The sequence below is a fragment of the Hyperolius riggenbachi genome, chromosome 3, assembly GCF_040937935.1.
Source record: "Hyperolius riggenbachi isolate aHypRig1 chromosome 3, aHypRig1.pri, whole genome shotgun sequence".
NCBI lineage: Eukaryota > Metazoa > Chordata > Amphibia > Anura > Hyperoliidae > Hyperolius > Hyperolius riggenbachi.
Window position 1 is genome coordinate 227,000,094 of NC_090648.1, and position 21,438 is coordinate 227,021,531.

The following is a 21,438-nucleotide window of genomic DNA, read 5'->3' on the forward strand; positions in this document are numbered from 1 at the left end:
GGTTCCTGGTATCCTTTTTTCTTTCCTTGTTTCTTTCTTTACTTTAACAACCTTGTCACAACAGTTGTACTGTATATTATTACTCTCTATTTTTGCACTTTTTTATTTTCTTTGCACCAGCTCATATTATGCTTCACTCTTTGGTTGCATCTTATCACCACATGGTCCTAATGGCTTTATATTTTTAGTTTTAGATTTATCTTTACATGTGGAGGCCTGATGAAGGGTCTATCCCGAAACAAGTCGACGTTGTCGCCTCAATATTTACATTTGCACTAATCTTGATGTTAATCACTGCTGTATGTTTGCCATTCTTTCCTATGGAAAATGTTCCTTGAAGGATACTTTTTATGAATATTTTTGCACAAGTGTTGTCTTCAATAAAGATTTATTGTATTTTTATATATATATTTGTCAAGTTTCTTCAATGTTCTTGATATACATATCCTTGTATTGGAATAAAGTGTATATGGGTGTTGTGGCACACCTCAGAGGATATTGTTCCTTTTGATTCCCTCTATACAGAATATAGGCTTACCAAAAGCCCCTATGTAGTATGTGCAGCTTGAAACGCAGCATTTTGGGCCAATAAAAATGTATTTAAGCTAGTTCACATCTCACGCTAGGAGCAGCCATACTTTAAAGGGAGCACGTGTAACTTTAGGAGCGCACTCTACACATCACTGCCACGCATAGCGTGCACTGTGGATTTTTAACTCTCGCTGCTCAATTTAAGATGCACTGCTTCAGCAGCGCAGCTTAATGAATCAACCCTTATGTTTCTTAACAGGTAAATGTTGGAGCAGCTCTTGGAATCCCTACAAGCGCTTTAATAACTAATATGGACAATCCCATTGGACACTGTGTTGGGAACAACTTAGAAGTTATTGAAGCACTGAGATGTCTGGAAGGAAAAGGACCACAAGATCTAAGAGAACTTGTCACACGCACAGGTCAGGACACAGTCCTAGTATTTAGTTTCGAAAATTTTTATTGAATGTTGGCAGAAGAATCAGGCAAGAGTATATCTGGATTCCCCACGCAGGGGGCAAAGATAATAGCAGGAAATCGTGAACAGACAATAACAATAACAGCAAAATTGGGTAAACAGGGTACCAAAGCAACAGGAAAATAGGCTAGAAATGTTGCAAAAATGATACAGAATCTTTACTATACATGACACGTTTAATGCCAGAAATTTAGGAAGAGAAAGTGGCATAACGAAGACCATTGTTATCAGCATAGTCAACCCAGGGTGACCACGTGTTGCTAAACTGCAGCATCCGGTCATCCGAAATAGCTATCATTCTCTCCAAAATCATAATTCTATGAACTTTGTCGATCACATGATCTAGAGATAAGTGAGGATCCTTCCAGCGTGAGGCTAGGTATGACTTTGCGGAATTTAGGATGTGTTGGATTAGCCTATGGGCTGGGTGTTTTATGTTATTAGGTTTGTCTCCCATCAAAAAGACGGATGGGGTAGGAGAGAATGGTATCTGAAGAACAGTCGCTATCAGTCCAGCAACCCGCGACCAGAATCTGGTAACCAGGGGGCAGGTCCACCACATGTGAACTAGAGTTCCCTTGGAGCCACAGCCTCTATAGCACAAGGGGGAAGCTTGGGGGAAGATGCCAGAGACCCGCTCCGGAGTTAGGTAGGCTCTATGGAGAAGTTTGACGTTGGTCTCTAAAATAGAGTAATAGAGGCTTCCCTTCATCAGGGTTTCAAAACAATGCCCCCACCTTTTGGGTGTAAGGTGAAAGTTGAGGTCGGCCTCCCATTTCTCCAGAACAGTGTCCATGGCAGCTTGAGCCCGAGCAGCCTGTTGAGCATATAGATATGAGATAATACCACCCTCTAGGGGTGAGACTTTGCAAAAATTATCAAAATATGTGAATGAGGTGTCAGATGATAGTGGACCTAGGGTAGACTAGAAATGGTAAACTTGAGGCGCATGCGCGGAGCCGCCATGAGCAGACGCTAGGTGGCTGAGCTCCGTCTCCGGAATCCTGAGATTATCACATAATAGCCTCACATCTACCAAAGACGGCACCATTCCATCTGCCTTACCCTAGGAGATGTCCAGGAGGGCCAAGAAGAACTCTTTGTCCCGTCCAGAGGCCCCCAAGAAGCGAAACAAACAACACACGCTCACGGACCATTTCGGGCCTGCTGCCACGAGGTCCAAGATGGCCACCGCTGCCTCTACTGCGCCTCCTTCCCCGGAGCCCGGCTCGCCTACCTCCATACCTGAATCACCGCAATCCGCGGCAGAGGTCCCCCTCACGAGCCAGCAATCCCAACAGCTCTACAGGGACATCAGCAGGCTCTTTAAACGAGAACTGGCGGCTGCTGTGACGGATCTCTCCAACCAGATCAAAGAGGTGGGTGAACGCGTAGCTACCCTTGAAAAGCAGGCCGACTCACTAGTCGATGCGGTTGCGGCTGACAAACTACAGATAGATGACCAAGACGAAAAGATCCAGTCTATGGAACTAAAACTCGAAGATCTCGAGAACAGGTCACGAAGGGCGAATATCCGCATACGGGGGGTCCCGGAGGCTATCACCAACCTAAAGGAGACCGCCCTCAACCTTTTCGCTGCTCTTCTCCCGCAGCTTGACCCGCAAGAACTTAGAATCGTGCGTATCCACCGGGCACTACAACGCCCCCGCAACACCGATCTCCCCCGGGACATCATCTTAAAAATGCAACATGAGGAGATGCGAGATGCCATTCTACTCGCCGCTAGGCCCCTGAATGTACTCCCAGGCCTCCCTAATTCAGTACATCTATATGCCGATCTCTCCCCCCTCACACTGGCAAGAAGAAGAGATATGCGACCGGCAACCCAAGCCTTGATGGCAGCTTCTGTCAAATACAAATGGGGCTTCCCTTTCTCTTTGTGCTTCCAATATAACTACAGGAACTTCGTTTGCAAGACTTTTGCAGAAGCACGTTTGGCCCTGGAGCAGTCAGGCCTACAACTGCCTCCTCATACTGCGGCGTTGCCTCCTCAAAGCTCCCCAAGACCGGCCAGAGTCTGGACTGAAGTTACTTACCGCAGACAACGCCAAACTTCTGAGAATCCCTCTTCTCCTCCTTCGCCAGCACATTCTTCCCAGACAATCTGAATGAAGGTTATGGGTATCGTACAGACGGCCAAATGTTTTAACTTTTACATATGTTAGGTTTATTATCTTCCATGTTGGAAATTTTGTTATTGACCTCTAGGAGTGTATGCCTGTGCACAGCACGGAGTCCCCCCCCTGGTCATGTCCTTCAGTCCTCTTCTTATACCTCCGCTGCTTATTACAAGGACTGCCCTGGATGACCAGGCCGCGAGGTTACTCTTCTTCAAGTATATTGCCTTTTTGGCCCGCATCACTCCTGTTGTTCGATCTGGCCGTACTGTCTGCCTTGTCAGCTAAGATCTCACTCTTTAATACCGGACTGCTTACGTGTTACTCCTCTTTAGAGTATGCCTATATGCAGATATTGCTTGTTATGCCGTTTTAAATTGGCCTCCCTTTGCACTAAATGAGGCTTATGAAGCTTATAACTAATCCTTTACTTTTCAGGTATCCCGGAGACTGCTATGTTGACCCCCTGAACAGATTCACGCATGAGGGTCCCGTTAATATGGTCCCCTTCATCTGTGAATCGCCTGGAGAGGAACATTTTCCTCTATGTTTTTGTTTTTTTTTTATGTTTGTTTGTACTATGTTATAACTTAACCTTGATTACGGTACCTCCCTATATTCCATTACCTACCCTCTCCCTGGGCCTTTATGATTACTTAATATTTGAAGCTAGACTTTTTATGATTGTATGGTTCATTAATACGCAACACTTAATCATTCCCCATGTGTAGAATCATCTCCCACAATGTCCGGGGTTTTAACTCCCCCCCCAAAAGAAGGAAAGCCATGCAAAACTATCTGTCCCATAAGCCTGATGTTATCGCTTTGCAAGAGACCCACTTCACTCAAGCCTCTTTCCCCAAATTTATCCATGCACAATACAAGCGAATCTACCTAGCCTCTTCCCCCTCCGGGAAAACCCTCGGTGTTGCCTTACTCCTTCATAACTCGTTTCCCATGGAGGTGGAACAGGCTATTCCTGACAAGCTGGGCCGCTTCCTTATTATACTAGGAACCCTATATACACGACGAGTATGCCTAGTCTCCTCATACTCCCACCCGAGAGACCCCTTAACAACTTTTATGGCTTGTGCAAATTACCTCACGACCTTAACCTACGACCACATATATTGGTGTGGAGACTTTAACGCTGTTCTCGCCCCCAGCCTTGACTCCTCTACTTCACAAGATTGTAGGCTCTCTCAAACGAAACTAAAAACCCTCCATAAGATGCTACAATCCCTCTCTCTGGTTGACGTGTGGAGGGAGTTCCATGGGCAAACAAGGGGTTACACTTATTACTCCCCCCAACATCACTCACACTCTCGCATTGACCTTCTATTCACTAATACTAGTAATATACTCAATTTAATCTATGCTCGCCACGTGCCGTGCTCTTGGTCAGACCACGACATGGTCCTAGCTACCTTTAACTCGCAGTCCCCGAAAAACCTTAACCGCTCTTGGCGACTAAATGAATCCCTTTTAACTAACCCCTCGGTTGTTTCTGATCTATCCCAACACCTCACTGAGTTCTTTGAAATTAACAATACTCCGGGTATAGCCAAATCCTCCTTATGGCTATCCCACAAGGCCTATATCAGAGGTCAAATTATAAGACTGGCCTCACGTATCAAGAGGGAGCACTCTGAATCTTTATGCAATTTGCAACATAAACTAAACAAACTCGTAGCCGAACATCAAACCTATCCCTCCTTATACCTCCACAAATTAATTAGCGACATTAAAATACAAATTGATCTCCTCCTCTCTCACCAGGCTGAAAAGGCTCATAGGTGGACTCAATCCCGCTGTCACAAACTACTTAACAAACCAGACCGATGGTTAGCTGCCAAACTTAGAGAGAAACAACAACTAAACACCGTCAGGAAGATTAGGCTCACAAATGGCAGAGAAACTTGCAACCCAGACGATATCCATGACCGTTTCCTCCAATATTACACCTCATTATACTCCCAACCCCCCCCTTCACCGGCCCAAGATTCTCAGTCCTTCCTCTCTAATGTGCCAATACCCTGTCTTTCGCCTCTAACAGCGGGCACTCTTAACCTCCCCATCTCCTATGATGAAGTTGAGGAAGTCATTAAGCACCTTAAGAGCCACAAAGCCCCGGGTCCAGACGGCTTTACTGCCTCCTACTACAAGAAGTTCTCTGACATTCTAATTCCCCATCTAACTGCATTATTTAACTCCATATTACGTGGGGCCTCTACCCCTCCTGAATTTCTAGCCTCCTCAATAGTAGTTATTCCGAAACCAGACCGTGACCCCCTCAACCCTCCCAACTACCGTCCCATCTCCCTCCTAAATTCCGACTATAAAATCTTCACTTCAGTCCTTGTCTCCCGCCTTAACAGGTTGCTACCCTCACTTATTCACAAAGACCAGGTAGGATTCATACCCCAGCGCCAAGCCTCTGATAATATTCGGAAACTTCTAAATATCATCCATCATGCTCATCGCCTCCTCAAACACCCCCTTGCAGTGCTCCTTCTTGATATTGAAAAGGCCTTTGACACCCTTTCCTGGCCCTACATGCTCCAAACATTACAAAGATTTGGTATCACTGGTCCTTTCCTTCAAGCAATCAAATCACTATACTCTTTACCCACGGCCTATCTGAAGCTTCCCTCCACACGTCGATCCACCATCAAGATTGAAAGGGGAACACGGCAAGGCTGCCCCCTATCCCCTGCGCTATTTGCGCTATGTATGGAGCCTCTTGCAGTCAAAATAAGACAGGCATCGGATATCCAGGGATACCAAATAGGCAGTCGCTCCCATAAAATTTCATTGTTTGCGGATGACCTGGCCCTCACATTAACTAGTCCCACCACAACAATACCTCTAGTACTAAACCTCTTGTCACACTTTAAAGAGGCATCTGGGCTGTCGCTGAACATCACCAAATCAGAACTCCTCCCCTGTAATATCCCCAACAACATTGTCAACGCTTTGTCCTCCCATTTTGGTTTCCGTATCCAGCACAAATATATAAAATATTTAGGAGTGAAGCTTACAAAAAACCCCTCTGACATGTTTCATTTTAACTATTCTCCACTGATATCCAACCTTTTAAATTTACTTACTACTTGGACTAAGCTCCCAATCTCCCTCAGCGGAAGGATCCATGCTGTCCGCATGACCTTGCTCCCTAAAATCCTTTATTACTTCAGGGTCCTCCCTATATTAGTTTCTAAAAACTCTCTGGTCCCTCTTCAAAGAGAGGTCTCTAAATTCATCTGGGCCCACAAGCCTCCCCGGATCTCCTCCAAGAGGATACAACTCCCCAAGTATGCAGGAGGCCCTGCTGTTCCCAACTTCTACAATTACTACATAGCTGCTCAACTAGCCCATATACCCCCTTCTCAAGCCGGGCCAAGTGCCCCTCTCTGGGTCAACATTGAGTCGTCTCTCCTGAAACCTTTTACAGTTGAGTCTCTGGTGTGGTCCTCGCTGTCACATCCCTTTCAGCTACTGTCCACTTCCCCTTATACCCTTCACACCCTAAAGATATGGAAAAGATACCGCTTCACTCTAAATTTGCAAGCATCCCCCTCACTATCTACACGACTATTTGGTAATCCTGACTTCCCTCCGGGCTTAAATCTGGACATGGCGTGGCTACTCCCTTCCCATCATACTAATTTAGCTAAATTCCAAAGATTAGGGATCATGATTCCTCCTTCCACGCTATCTGAACTGCTCTCCTGTAGGCCCCACCAACTTTTCCACCTCCAGCAGATCTACCACTTCTGGTCATCATTAGGTCCCCTAACCCCTGACGCATCCTACACTTTTTTTGAAAGCTTCTGCAAAACTTCACCCTTAGAGGGCGGTATCATTTCATACTTATATGCTCAACTGGCTACTCGAGCCCAAGCTGCCATGGACTCCGTTCTGGAAAAATGGGAAGCTGACCTCAACTTCCATCTTACACCTAAAAGGTGGGCACACTGTTTTGAAACCCTCATGAAAGGAAGTTTGTATTTCTCAATACTAGAAACAAATGTCAAATTATTACACAGAGCTTACCTAACTCCGGTGCGGGTCTCTGGCATCTTCCCTCAGGCCTCCGCCTTATGCTACAGGGGCTGCGGCTCTAGGGGAACACTGGCTCATATGTGGTGGACATGCCCTCTGGTTACCAGATTCTGGTCGCAAGTTGCCGAACTGATTGCATCCGTCTTTCAGATCCCATTCTCTCCCACCCCATCTGTTTTCCTGATGGGTGATAAACCCAATAATTTGAAACACCCAGCTCATAGATTAACCCAACATATCTTAAACTCTGCCAAAACATACTTAGCTTCCCGATGGAAGGACTCCTTCCTCTCTTTAGACCATGTGATAAGTAAAGTCCATAGAGTCATGATTTTGGAGAGAATGGTAGCTATCTCGGAGGATCGGATGCTCCAGTTTACCAACACATGGTCTCCCTGGATTGATTATGCTGATAATAATGGCCTTCGTTACTCCATTTTCTTCACCTAACATAGAGGCATTGTACTTATTATATCTACCATGCCATACAATATACTGTCTGTGCTTGGCCCTAATACTCCCCACCCCGAATCACCACTTTTGGGTACCGTACCCCTTGTTTGACCCATTGTTCTTGTCTATTGTATTATTTGTTCATATCTGGCTATTATTTTTCCCCCCTGCGTGGGGTATTCAGAGTTATTTACTCTTGTTCAATTTGCTATCTTTAATAAAAAACTTTTGAAACTAGAAATGGTAAACTTGTTGAAGGTGGAAAAGTTGATGAGGCCTGCAGGAAAGCGATTCAGATAGAGTGGAAGGGGGGGTCAGAATCCCCAGCCTTTGGAATTTAGCTAAGTTAGTATGATGGGAAGGGATTAGCCATGCCAAATCAGTGTTTAGACCTGGAGGAAAGTCAGGATTACCAAATAGTCGAGTAGATAGCGAGGGGGTAGCCTGTAGGCTTAATACAAAACGATATATTTTCCAGATCTTTAAGGTATGTAGAGTGTAGGGGGAGGCAGATAAAAGTTGGGAAGGGTGCACCAGTGAAGACCAAACCAGGGACTCAACTGTGTATGGTTTCAGTAGAGATGATTCAATGTTTACCCATAAAGGTGCACTAGGTCCAGCCTGAGAAGGTGGGATATGAGCTAATTGAGAAGCTATGTAGTAATTGTAGAAGTTGGGGACAGCTGGGCCCCCTGCATACTTAGGAAGTTGCATCCTCTTAGAGGATATTCGAGGAGGCTTATGAGCCCATGTAAATTTAGAAACTTCCCTTTGAAGAGGGGCCAGAGAGTCTTTAGGGACTAAAATAGGGAGGACCCTGAAGTAGTAGAGGATCTTGGGAAGCAAGGTCATACGTACTGCATGAATCCGACCACTAAGTGATATCGGGAGTTTGGTCCAGGTAGCGAGTAAGTTTAGGAGGTTAGATAAAAGAGGGGTATAGTTGAGGTGAAACATATCAGAGGGATTTTTAGCAAGTTTCACTCCCAGATATTTTACATACTTATGTTGGATATGGAACCCGAAATGGGAGGCAAGGGCAGAGACGGTGGAGCTAGGGATGTTAAGGGGGAGGAATTCTGATTTTGTTATGTTCAGAGACAAACCGGATAGGTCTTTAAAGGTTGATAATAGGTTCAGTAATAAGGGTATAGATGTAGTAGGGCTGGTTAAAGTTAAGGCCAGGTCATCTGCAAATAACGATAATTTATAGGTACGTCTGCCTATTTGGTAACCCTGAATGTCTGATGCCAGTCTAACCTTGATTGCGAGAGGCTCCATGCAGAGACAGTCCTAGTATTTAACAGCAAAACAGAAGCACACGTTCGCTGTATACATTCACACATTCACACAATTTATAGCATATGAATGAACATCCTGCAGCACCACCCATAGCAAAACACTGGATGTTACACAATGTCATAAGGTGGTCACACACGTGACAATTTTCCAGTTATATTAAAAAATCTAAAGACTTTTTTGTTTTTGATTGAGAAATCTGAATCCGAATTTCCAGTTTTTCTTGATTTTTTTTTAGATTTGGACATGTTGGAAAATTTAGACCAACTTTACAAAGGATTGTATAGTGTGTGAGGGCTTGACAAATTGTATTCAACCAGAATACATTGTACAGTGGTGTGAATAACTATTTACCCCCTTCCTGATTTCTTATTCTTTTGCATGTTTGTCACACTTAAATGTTTCTGCTCATTAAACAACGTTAACTATTAGTCAAAGATAACATAATTGAACACAAAATGCAGTTTTAAATGATGGTTTTTATCATTTAGTGAGAAAAAAAACTCAAAACCTACATGGCCTTGTGTGAAAAAGAAATTGCCCTCTGAACCTAATAACTGGTTGTGCCACCCTTAGCAGCAATAACTGCAATCAAGCGTTTGCGATAACTTGCAATGAGTCTTTTACAGCGCTCTGGAGGAATTTTGGCCCACTCATCTTTGCAGAATTCAGCTTTATTTGAGGGTTTTCTTGCATGAACCACCTTTTTAAGGTCATGCCACAACATCTCAATAGGATTCAGGTCAGGACTTTGACTAGGCCACTCCAAAGTCTTCATTTTGTTTTTCTTCAGCCATTCAGAGGTGGATTTGCTGGTGTGTTTTGGGTCATTGTCCTGCTGCAGCACCCAAGATCGCTTCAGCTTGAGTTGATGAACAGATGGCTGGACATTCTCCTTCAGGATTTTTTGGTAGACAGTAGAATTCATGGTTCCATCTATCACAGCAAGCCTTCCAGGTCCTGAAGCAGCAAAACAACCCCAGACCATCACACTACCACCACCATATTTTACTGTTGGTATGATGTTCTTTTGCTGAAATGCTGTGGTACTTCTACGCCAGATGTAATGGGACACGCACCTTCCAAAAAATTCAACTTTTGTCTTGTCGGTCCACAAGGTATTTTCCCAAAGGTCTTGGCAATTATTGAGATGTTTTTTAGCAAAATTGAGACGAGTCTTAATGTTCTTTTTTCTTAAAAGTGGTTTGCGCCTTGGATATCTGCCATGCAGGCCGTTTTTGCCCAGTCTCTTTCTTATGGTGGAGTCATGAACACTGACCTTAATTGAGGCAAGTGAGGCCTGCAGTTCTTTAGATGTTGTCCTGGGGTCTTTTGTGGCCTCTCGGATGAGTTTTCTCCGCGTTCTTGCGGTAATTTTAGTCGGCCAGCCACTCCTGGGAAGGTTCTTCACTGTTCCTTGTGTTTGCCATTTGTGGATAATGGCTCTCACTGTGGTTCGCTGGAGTCCCAAAGCTTTAGAAATGGCTTTATAACCTTTACCAGACTGATAGATCTCAATTACAGTACTTTTGTTCTCATTTGCTCCTGAATCTCTTTGGATCTTGGCATGATGTCTAGCTTTTGAGGTGCTTTTGGTCTACTTCTCTGTGTCAGATATGTGATAAGTGATTTCTTGATTGAAACAGGTGTGGCAGTAATCTGGCCTGCGGGTGACTACAGAAATTGAACTCAGGTGTGATAAACCACAGCTAAGTTATTTTTTAACAAGGGGGGCAATCACTTTTTCACACATGGCCATGTAGATTTGGAGTTTTTTTTCTCACTAAATAATAAAAACCATCATTTAAAACTGCATTTTGTGTTCAATTATGTTATCTTTGACTAATAGTTAACGGTTTTTGATGAGCAGAAACATTTAAGTGTGACAAACATGCAAAAAAATAAGAAATCAGGAAGGGGGCAAATAGTTTTTCCCACCACTGTATATACTGTAGCTATTCAATACAAGCCAAACTTCGTTGTTTGTAAAATCAACAGAAAGGATGGAATTATGAAAGTGTGTATATGTGTGTGTGTGTGTGTGTGTGTATACAGTATATAATGAAAAGATGGAGTGTGTTGTGGTATGTAGTGTGAAAATAATACATATGGAATTGTGTTGTTTTTTTTAATAAAATTATCATAATATGTAACTGTATTGTACTTGGTTTATTTATGTCATTTATAAAGAGAAACCATTGACTGCGTGTACCACAAAAAAGTGTGGTAAATGCAGTTGTAAGTAGCAATGTGTTGTTCAGTGGGTGTTAATTGTGTCAATCTAAAACACACCTGTGTTAAATTGAAACATTTCTTTAAAGAGGAGCTGTCAGCTATACTATCTCAAAAAAACCAACACACATATATAAGTAGATAAATACATGCTCTACGTACATAACGTATGTATTGCACTGTCCACATTTTGACTTCAGTGCATTTTATATAGTAAATAAAGAGAATTCTGTTTCAGGCATTTGCCATCTTAATTTCCTCTGACTGACACTCTGGGAGGAAGGTGGCCAGTGCAAATATAGACAGTCTTCAGACACTCCCACTAAGCTCTACAATAGAAAGTGCATTGTCATTTTGTGACTCTGTAGCTTGAGAAGCATGAGAAATATTACCAATCATAGAGGAACAGAGGTGTGGGAGGGCAAAACAGGAGGGAAATAGGCTTCAGCCAATCAGTCTGAAGGGATACTAAAGAAGCAACCTGGAAGACAACCCAGCATACCCTGCAACTTCCTTTGTGCGGCAGATGTACCAAATAAGAGCCAGGGAAACTGGGGAAAGATGTTTTATGGAGAAGAAAAATAAGAGTGATTTTTAACTTTTAAATTGCCTGGTTAGCATCCTTATTACTTGTTTACCAGATAAAAATAAAGAATAGATTTTTGATTTTATGCCCGACAGCATACGCTTTAAAACAACCAAAAAATTTGATGAATTAAAATAAAAAAAATGTAACATTTGTGGCCACCTACAGACTCCAATCTGTAAATGTACACCAGTTCTTTTGCACATGATCTTTCACTTGGTCTTCTGTTTTGCCTTTGTGTGGACCACTGCTGAAGAACATTGTGGAAAGCAAATTTGACAGACCTCTGTATTCTTTTTTTTTTCAGTGAGTTTTGTTCTTTAATCAAACCAGCTAATTAGATAAACATGGTTTAAAAATTCCAGGTTTATTCATAAATTATGTTTTAATGTGAGAGTTCTAAGGTAGAAAGGTTGTTTACATTCTGCCTGCAGGTGGCTATCTCCTCTGGCTTTGTGGTCAGGTTTCCTCAGAATCACAAGGAGCACAGAAGATAGCAATGTCATTGGATGATGGGTCAGCCCTGAAGTGTTTCCAGAAGATGATGGAGGCACAAGGAGTGCAGCCAGATATAGCAAGGAGCCTCAGCTCTAACAGCAATTTTCGAAAAGCCTCTCATACAGAGGAACTGCTGGTGCAGAAAACAGGTCAGTAAACATGTCAGCCAAAGCTGAGAGAGAGACAGAGAGTGTGAGCATACATGTGTACGTACTTGCATGCATGTGTGTGTATCTATCTATCTTTATGCCTACATAGATACAGTATATATGTGTGTGTGTGTGTGTGTGTGTGTGTATACATGTGTGCATACTTGCGTGCGTGTGTGAATGTATATTCGTGTACGTATTTGTGTGTGTTCATACTCCTTGCAAGGCAAGATTTATGACATTCTGACACATTTGAGATGGTTTGATGCAATATAAGATCATGCCTACCCTGTGTATGAGAAAACATTATGTCACTCTTAGAAAAAGAGATTCATAAATAACACTTGAATTAAGCCGTGAATAAATTTGGGTGCGGCTATACTCGCAATGATGCCAGCGACGCAAGTCAGGAAGTGAACTCTTTGACCCAGAAAAGAATAAATACAATGTATTCTTAAAACTGTGAACGCAATCGCCACATACAGCGATTTGTGAGCATTTTGCTCCTTTCCTATACCTTTTATTATAGCAAAATCACTCTGAAAATGGTACAGGCATCGTTTTGGTCAGCGGAAAGCAGACAAAACGCGTCGATATGAATTATCCCATGAGGATTCATTGCACAAGCGATTTTAGGGAGTTTTTTAAAATCACTGGCGCTAAAAAAAAAATGCAAAACGTCCTAGGTGTGAATGAGCCCTAACAGTTATCATGGCCAGGGCCGGCGCTATCATAGAGGCAAAAGGGGCAATTGTCCAAGAGCCTGTAGGAGGCCCCAAGTTGTTTCCTCCCCACTAAAACTGTTGCTCCCCAGGGCCTCTGCAGAGTCTTTGGCATAGTAGCGTCTCATCTGTGCTGCCGGGCACAATCCTCTGTCACAAATAGCACTTGTTTAAAGAGGCGCCCCAAAAAGGTAGTTGTATATTCTCTCAGAAGTCCCACTGCAGCTGCTCCAAAGATGTATCCTTTTCATCCAAAGCAATATATATCAGCCATTCAGCAGCGCTTAAAGGGGTTCTTCCGCGAATGAGGAAAAAAAATCAAAATGGTTTATGCATGTTCTATTAAAAATCCTTCTAAAATAGTGTGAAAATTTTTTCAAAAAAATGAATGGTTTCACCAATACAACATGTAATGTATACAGTGACGGCTGACGGGACTGTGAGGCTAATCCATTTGTTAGGGGTGTTTTTTTTGTTACTTTCACTTCATAAGCTGCTCCCTACCTAGTTTTCATTGCTGTAATGCAGGGCTATGATGAAGTGCTGTGCAATGGCAGTTACAGCTATTAAAATAACGGCTGTGCTGCTCTGTAGTTTCTGCTTGTACTTCCTCACAGAGCTGACCCCCCTCCCCACGCCTCTCCCTGTAGGCAGAGGTCGGGCAGCTCTTCGGAGCAAATCACGTGTTTACCTCGTTGCCGGGCAACCAGACTTCAGCGTCTGTGCAGAGGACTTCCTATCCATTGCACGGCAAGTTAGCTGCCTGAGCTACAGTTCAGTACAGTACAGTACAGAGAGGGGGGGGAGGGGGGTCAGCTCTGTAAGGAAGTACAAGCAGAAACTACAGAGCAGCACAGCCGTTATTCAGCTGTAACTGCCATTGCACAGCACTTCATCATAGCCCTGCATTACAGCAATGAAAACTAGGTAGGGAGCAGCTTGTGAAATGACAGTAACAAAAAAACCACCCCTAACAAATGGATTAGCCTCACAGTCACCTCAGCCGTCACTGTATACATTACATGTTGTATTGGTGAAACCATTCATTTTTTAAAAAAACTTTTCACACTATTTTAGAAGGATTTTTAATAGATTATGCATAAACCATTTTGATTTTTTTTCCTCATTCGCGGAAGAACCCCTTTAAGTGACCCGCATCAGGATGCTACCATTCACTTCTTCCACCTCCAGAGATCCCACATAGATTCCTTATGTGCCTAGGAGTGCAACTCAGTGCACAAACAAGCAAAGGGGATTCTCTCAGTGGAAAAGTTCAAAAAGACACTTTTTATCTGAGTAAAAACTTTTCAGGAATACAGCAAATAAAACTCACATTCCGAGGGCCCTACTCCAGTAGAGACCCTCCAGGCTAATGCACTTGCCACTCGATGTGGTACTCAATTCCATATACTTGCGATCAATGCAGCGTTGCCCGCTCTCGTCCTGACTAGTTTCGGCCTTCCGCCATCATCAGGGGATCCCCAAGGAGGTGGGGGGATGAGTCATCAGCCGGTTTAGGGGCTTTAGGGGAAAATTTGGATGCAACAAAGGTCCCCTAATGCAGCTTTTTGGTTTGGGGGGCCCCTGGGTTAATTGTTGCCAAGGGGCCTCATTATTACTAGAACTGGCCCTGATCATGGCACAGACTGTTACATTTGGGCGCAGTGCTACAGTAATGGCAAGTTTACCGCTACAAAACTCTGCTATAGTAAAAAAAAGTCTGCTACAGAATCCAATTTTAACAGTTAGGAAGGTTAGGAGCCCATCTAGGGTAAGGAGTGTGGGGGGCCGGGTTTAGGTTAGGTACCCACCAGGGGAGTTTTAGTGTTAGGCACTACCTCAGGGGTCATTAGTGCTAGGCACCATCTAGGAAGAGGGGGGTCCTTAGTATTGGGGACCACATGGGGGGGTCTTTAGTGTTATGCACCACCTGGGGGTCCTTAGTGTTATGCACCATCTGCTGGGAGTCATTAGTGTAAGGTACTATCTTGGGGGTTATTGGTTTTAGGCACCACCTGGGCAGAGTCATTAGTGTTTGCATAGAACCCCCTCGTGGGAAGCAAACCCCCCTGTGTGCCTGTTACCCCCCCCCCCCCATGTATACACACAGAGCAGGGACAAGGTCCTCCAGCACCCAAGGCTGAGACACCAAAGTGCGCCCCTCCATCCCTCCCACTCCAGCTGTCACACACTGATTGCTATTAGACTAAGAGGTGCCACAGGGCCCACAACCTCCCCAACACCTTAATATCTAGTTATCTGGCTTGCAGTCACTGCTATGTATCCCCTTTTCTTATTTCTTTCTGCTTCATACACAATTAGGAATGACAGCTGAATGAATTTTGCGCCCTCTGCTACACTGCGCCCTGAGGCTGGAGCCTCTCCAGCCTATGTCTCGGCCCGGCCCTGTATACACACACCCTTCCCCACCACTTCAGATTTCAAAAAAGTCTATGGGGGAAGTGAATGCTAGCATCACGCTTTGGGCCACATTTAATCTTGATCCTTTTCTGCTGAAGCAGCACTGGGGCAGGCAAATACTAAACTGCTCCATGCAGAAGGGGTAGGAGCTGGCCCTCCATATTCCCTGTAGTTACTCCACTTAGTTTGAGACTGTCCAAGAGATGTCAAATCTTAATAAACAATTTGTCCCTTGACTTATGCTGAATACACACCATGAGTTTCCGCGTCGCACGCGCCCGTCGATACGCGTCGATTCGATTATTTCCGAGCATTTCCGAGCGCATTTCGATTATTTTTAGGTCGAATGCCATGTAAAGTATGGCAAATCGACCTAACGATCCATCGAACCGTAAATCGGACATATCGGAAATAATCGAATCGACGCGTATCGACGGACGCATCGAACGCGGAAACGCATGGTGTGTATCCAGCATTAGACTATGTAAAATTTTAGCCCCGTCCGGGATTGACTTGACAAATAAGTTCATTATGTCTGGCATCAGCTGAGGCTGTGTTGTCATGCAGAATACATTTGAACTAAGAATGAAAAGGCTAGGATGTTTGCAAAATTCTTCATTCACATGTAGCATGAATAGCTAATCAAGTACTAGTCATCAGGGCTGGATTTCTGGGAAGGCCACCAAGGCCCATGTCTTCTCCATGTCAGCTGGCCAAGGGGCGGCTGGACATGGAAGAGGGATTGCTGCATATGAGATGGTGCCTAGCACTAATGACCCCTGAGGTGAAGAAGGGGCTGCAAATGGAATACAAAGGTTGCAAATAAGGAAACACATATGGAAATAGGGAGCTGCTGCCCAAGGGACCTTTATAGAACTGAAGGAGGCTGCATGAAGGTTAGCCATGGAAGAGGGGCTGCACAAGGAATATGAGGGGGTGCTGCACATGGAAGGGAAGCTGCAAGAAAGTTGGCCTAGAGGTAGAAAAAATATAAATCCAGCCTTGCCAGTCATTACCTTGAACATGGGTTGTGAATGTGTAGATTATGTGCGCATCAATATTTGTTTTTAGCTTGAATTAAAGGGGTTCTGTGGAGTGCTGCTATCAGCCCCCTGTAGCTGTCATGTCCCAACTCCTGCACTGTCCTCCTCCAATCACCCGTTCCCCACCGCCGGCACTGGTCAATTATTCATCTAACAAGACGAATAGTGCGCGCTCCCGCTCAAGTCTCCGGGAGTTTACTGCGCAGATGCAGTTTGAGGTTTTCTTGTACTGCGAGGGCGCAGTAAGCTCCCAGAGATGGGAGTGGGAGCCACAGTTGCGTTAGTCACACAATTAGACTGGGACCGGCGGCAGGGAACGAGTGATTGTAGGAGGACGGCGCGGGATATGACAGCTACAGGGGGCTGATAGAAGCCCCAGATAAGTGTCAGTTTTTATTTTTTTACAGCACTCCACAGAACCCCTCTAGAGATTCAAGGATTCTTCACACTATACAGTATAGCTATCATCTGATGTATAAATGAATCGGCTTGCAGTGCTTTATTGCTACATATCTCGTTTCATAATTACTAAGCTGCATAAGCTGTAAATTGCAGCAAAGTGTTATGTTACACCACAGGATGTGGGCATATCATTCTAATTACTAACCTGTTACAGGAAATTAAAACACGGTCAGCAATGTGCCAAGGGGGGCTTAAGTCCTGCTGTGGAATCATTTGTTGATTATTAAAATCCGCACTTCATAGTAAACTCTTCAGAAAACCCAATCTTCTGTATAACAGGTGTTTTGGAATAATAATTTACTAGTTTTCCTCTGTAATATTTTCTGTTCATTTCCAGGCACAGTGGAGCACATCCGAGCCAGACCCTTAGCTGAAATTCTGAACTCAATGGGAGCTGGCAGGAGCAAAGCCACCGATCTAATAAATCACAGCATTGGAGCAGAGCTGCTTGTCAGTGTGGGACAGCATGTAGAGAGAGGTAGGATAGATTCAAATATATATTACACTGTCACAGCAATTCCCACTGCTAGCTGGCCAGATAGTTGCATTATAGCCATAGTATCCTCTGCTGGCAAATAGCAGAATGTTTATAACAAGTCAAATAGATTTCTGCATTAGAGAAGGTTCACACTTGTTTTAAAATCGTATCCGTGGCTCCGGTTTTTGGCCCTGATCAAAAACGGAGCAACGGATACCAATGATAAAAATAGCGGCCGTCCTCACTCAATTTAAAAACGGATCCGTGTGCATTCTGGGGGATCCTTGCTGAAAAACTGAACGGACAGTCCGGATTTGTAGGAGGTTTTTCACAGACCGCGCATACACGGAGGGGTAGTGAAAATCTATGCAAAAACAGACCTTCCTCTCACACAGGCAGCTTTGGACACAGGAACAGATCCGTTTCCAGTGTCATAGCCCTGTCTGTTGGTGGGGAGGGGGCAGCCATGCTGGAGGAGGTAGCAGCAAGGAAGGGGGTCAGTGTGCACAGCAGCAGGGAAGGGGGTCAGCCAACCTCACCTGGGTCCCCCCTTCCCAACTCCCCCTCCAGCTAGTTTCTTTTAACAATCATTTTAAGATCAATTTAGCAGCAAGCGGGGAACTTACTTACTTCCTTGCGTTCCACCGCTCGCCGCGTCACTTCCTGCAATTTCATTGGACGGCATTTCAGGAAGTGACGCGGCGAGCAGTGGAACAAGGAAGTGAGTGAGTTCCCCGCTCGCCACTTGCTGATTGATTTTAAAGTGATTTTTAAAAGAAACTAGCTGGAAGGGAAGCGGGGAAGGGGGGACCCAGGTGAGGAAGGGGGCAACCCCTTTCCCCGCCGCTGCGCACACTGCCCCCCTTCCTGACTGCTACCCCCACCAGCATGGCAGCCTCCTCCCCACCCACAGCCAGGGCTAGGGATTTGTTTCCATGGACTGGAAACGCATGCTGCAAAAAAGGACATTTTGTAGATAAACGAGGAGAGAAAACATTTTTTTAGAAAAACGGATCCCTTTGAAAAGGATCTGATCTGCAACTGGACAATTGTGGACCGAGCCTTAATCTGACAATGGCTTTCTAGTAGCCTGCTGTCTCTCTCCAAACCCACTCAGTCATCAATGATCCCTGCTGCCTCATTTCATCTGTGGAACTCCTCTGTGAACTATTTTCTGCTCTGCAATGTTTTTCCATGAGTGCTGTGTAATATGTGCTGCACTCATTTTTCACACTATGCACCCTGCTTTGCATTGCATACCATACAATTGAATATCAGCATATTCACCTGAGTTGTATCTAGGAAAAATAGCGCCTATGGCAAGCAGTGAAATTGCCGCATCCCCCCCATTGTATTAAAGCTTCTCTATTCATTTGCCCAAATAATGTATTTCAGTTACAAGACAAATGTACCACTTTAGAGAGCCAAAGGGAAAGATTATCACTTTGTGGGGTTTGCGGGTTTTCTTTTAATTCCGTACAAGGCCACAGCACAGTGTGCGCACTCGCTGTCTGTGTGTGTCACCGCGGCTACAGCTACACACACTTTTCTTCTCCAATCCTCTCCAACCTCCATCAGCCCCAGCAGCACACAACACAAGGCTCCATGCAGCCAATCAGGAGAGGGATGCAAGCGGCGCCGTTGTTGCCGGGCCTTAGAGAGCAGCTAGGAGGTGAACGGTATGCCGCGACACTGTTTTCTACATGCGTTTTTCTGCATTCATCTTTTGAACAATCTGTGTGTTTGTATACAGAAAACAGTGCGTGTTATTTTACAGCAGCTGATGTAACTGATAGAGAAAACTGGCAAAATATGCAGAATTATCCTGCAGGATGTCAGATTTTTTTCTGCATGCTATAAAATGCATTAAGTGTGAACTAGCAGTGTGTCCCCTGCCTGCAGTTTATCAGACACAATCCTCTTCTCCTGCTACTGTACAGGCTAGGCGCTGGGCAATGTAATGGTAACGGCATTGGCGGCCAGCAGAATCATGGAAAGGAGCCAGGAGGTGCGGAGTGTGGACTCAGACCTGAGGAAGGGAGGTTATTTATTTGCTCACAGATGCACCTTCCCACCCGAAGTGAGTGACAGGGGACGTCTATGGCAGGTTCCCTATGTACACCTCTCCAGATACGCCTCTGGTGTTTACATCCCTGTTTTGTAATGGACCATGTCATTCAAATGCTCTTTCTACAGTGTGTTTCTGGATAATGTGCGTGCACACACTATTCAGCAATTCTATGCATTATAAAAAATAATGTTGGTGTTATAACATGTAGAGTGTGTGTTGCATTATGCCCCCCTTGCAGCACAGGTGATATGCAATGCACACAGTGTAAACCTAGCCTTAACCACTTGCCGACCGCACACTCATACCGTGCGGCGGCAAAGTGGTAGCTGGAGGACCAGCGACGCAGTTCTGCGTTGCCAGGTGCCTCCCTAATTAAGCAGGAAAGGCCGCTCGCGCGAGTGGCCGTTTCCCGTTAGATCATGGAGCGGGTCTCCGTGAATAGCCTGAGAGCCGCTGATCGCGGCTCGCAGACTAAATGTAAACGTAGGAGACGTATGTCTCCTTTGTTTACATTGTACGGCGCTGCTGCGCAGCAACGCTGTAAGGCAGATCGGCGATCCCCGGCCAATCAGCGGCCGGGGATCGCCGCCATGTGACAGGGGACGTCCTGTCACTGGCTGCACAGGACGGATAGCGTCCTGTGCAGCCCCGATCACCGGGGGGGGGGAGCAGGTAGGAGAGGGAGGGGGGAATTTCGCCGCGGAGGGGGGCTTTGAGGTGCCCCCCTCGCAACATGCCTGCAGACCGGAGCGATCAGACCCCCCTGCACATCATCATCCCCATAGGGGGGAAAAAAGGGGGGCGATCTGATCGCTTTGCATGTAACATGATCTGTGCTGGGGGCTGCAGAGCCCACCCAGCACAGATCATAAAAAGTAGCGCTGGTCCTCAAGTGGTTAATGCTGTGTAGTGTTTGGAACTGTGCTGTGTTCTCTTTGGTGTCTTCATAAATGCTGCTGTGTGGTGTGTTATCTGATGCGTGTGTGCGTGTGTGTGCGTGTGTGTGTGTATAACTATTTACATTTAGGAGCTGCCCACCAAGTGTTCACATACTATAGTGCAGAGATTCTGTATACTGGGTATAATAAGGGATGCCAGGGCCCCCCATCTAACAGAATTATCCCAGGCTCCTCCCTCCCCATGTGCCCACTCCCCTAAAGTGGCTAGTGATGCAGATGCTCCCCTCCCCAGTATCAGCGCAGTGGTGCTTTGTAACTATATTATCTTGATGTCTCGCATCACCTCTTCCTCAGGGTAGCCACTATATCTGTGCTGCATAAACGCCTCTTGATGTCACATGATCGGAAGCTGTATGCAGCATAGAGCGAGTGGCTGTCTGGAGGTAGATGAGATGCAAGGCAGTGGGATCAGGTAAATATAGTCACATAGCTCTGCTACACTAATGCTCTGTAAGGTGGATGGGAAGAGGAGCAGGTCCCCATAACCCCAGAGTCCCCCCCTGCCATCACGGGGGCTATGGTTATACCTTTTACTGGGCCTTACTGTACAAACAGAAGGACCGAGAACTTGAAGATAGTATATTAGTGATATTCATTGTTTGCAGGACTGAGATCCCTCACTTCTGCATGTGTGTAGCAACCTGCAAATCATGCACTGTTGCTAATACCAAGTTTACTGAACACACTCCTCATAATGTCACCCGTTTACTTCTACTAATCCCTTTTTCTATTCTATAAACTCTTTCTTCAGCTAGACTGCTATTTTACAAAGATGCCAAATACTTTCTTTTTGAAATTATTGTCTTGAAATGCAAGTAGCCTAGTTCTAACAGAAAGACTGCTTGTTTTTGTA

The 21,438-nt window shown here is 44.9% G+C and overlaps 1 protein-coding gene across 8 annotated transcripts in view; it reads left to right on the forward strand.

Moving 5' to 3' along the window:
- TYMP (thymidine phosphorylase) overlaps positions 1-21,438 on the forward strand; it is a 98,828-nt gene that overhangs the window by 25,033 nt on the left and 52,357 nt on the right. For all 8 annotated transcript variants that reach the window (XR_011030353.1, XM_068275889.1, XM_068275888.1 and 5 more), the window contains 3 exons: positions 791-953; positions 12,217-12,429; positions 17,415-17,555. Coding sequence is in view for 7 of the 8 variants with exons in the window: in XM_068275889.1 (XP_068131990.1) it covers positions 791-953; positions 12,217-12,429; positions 17,415-17,555 (517 nt within the window). In the remaining variant the exon portion in view is untranslated. The remainder of the gene's footprint in view (positions 1-790; positions 954-12,216; positions 12,430-17,414; positions 17,556-21,438) is intronic.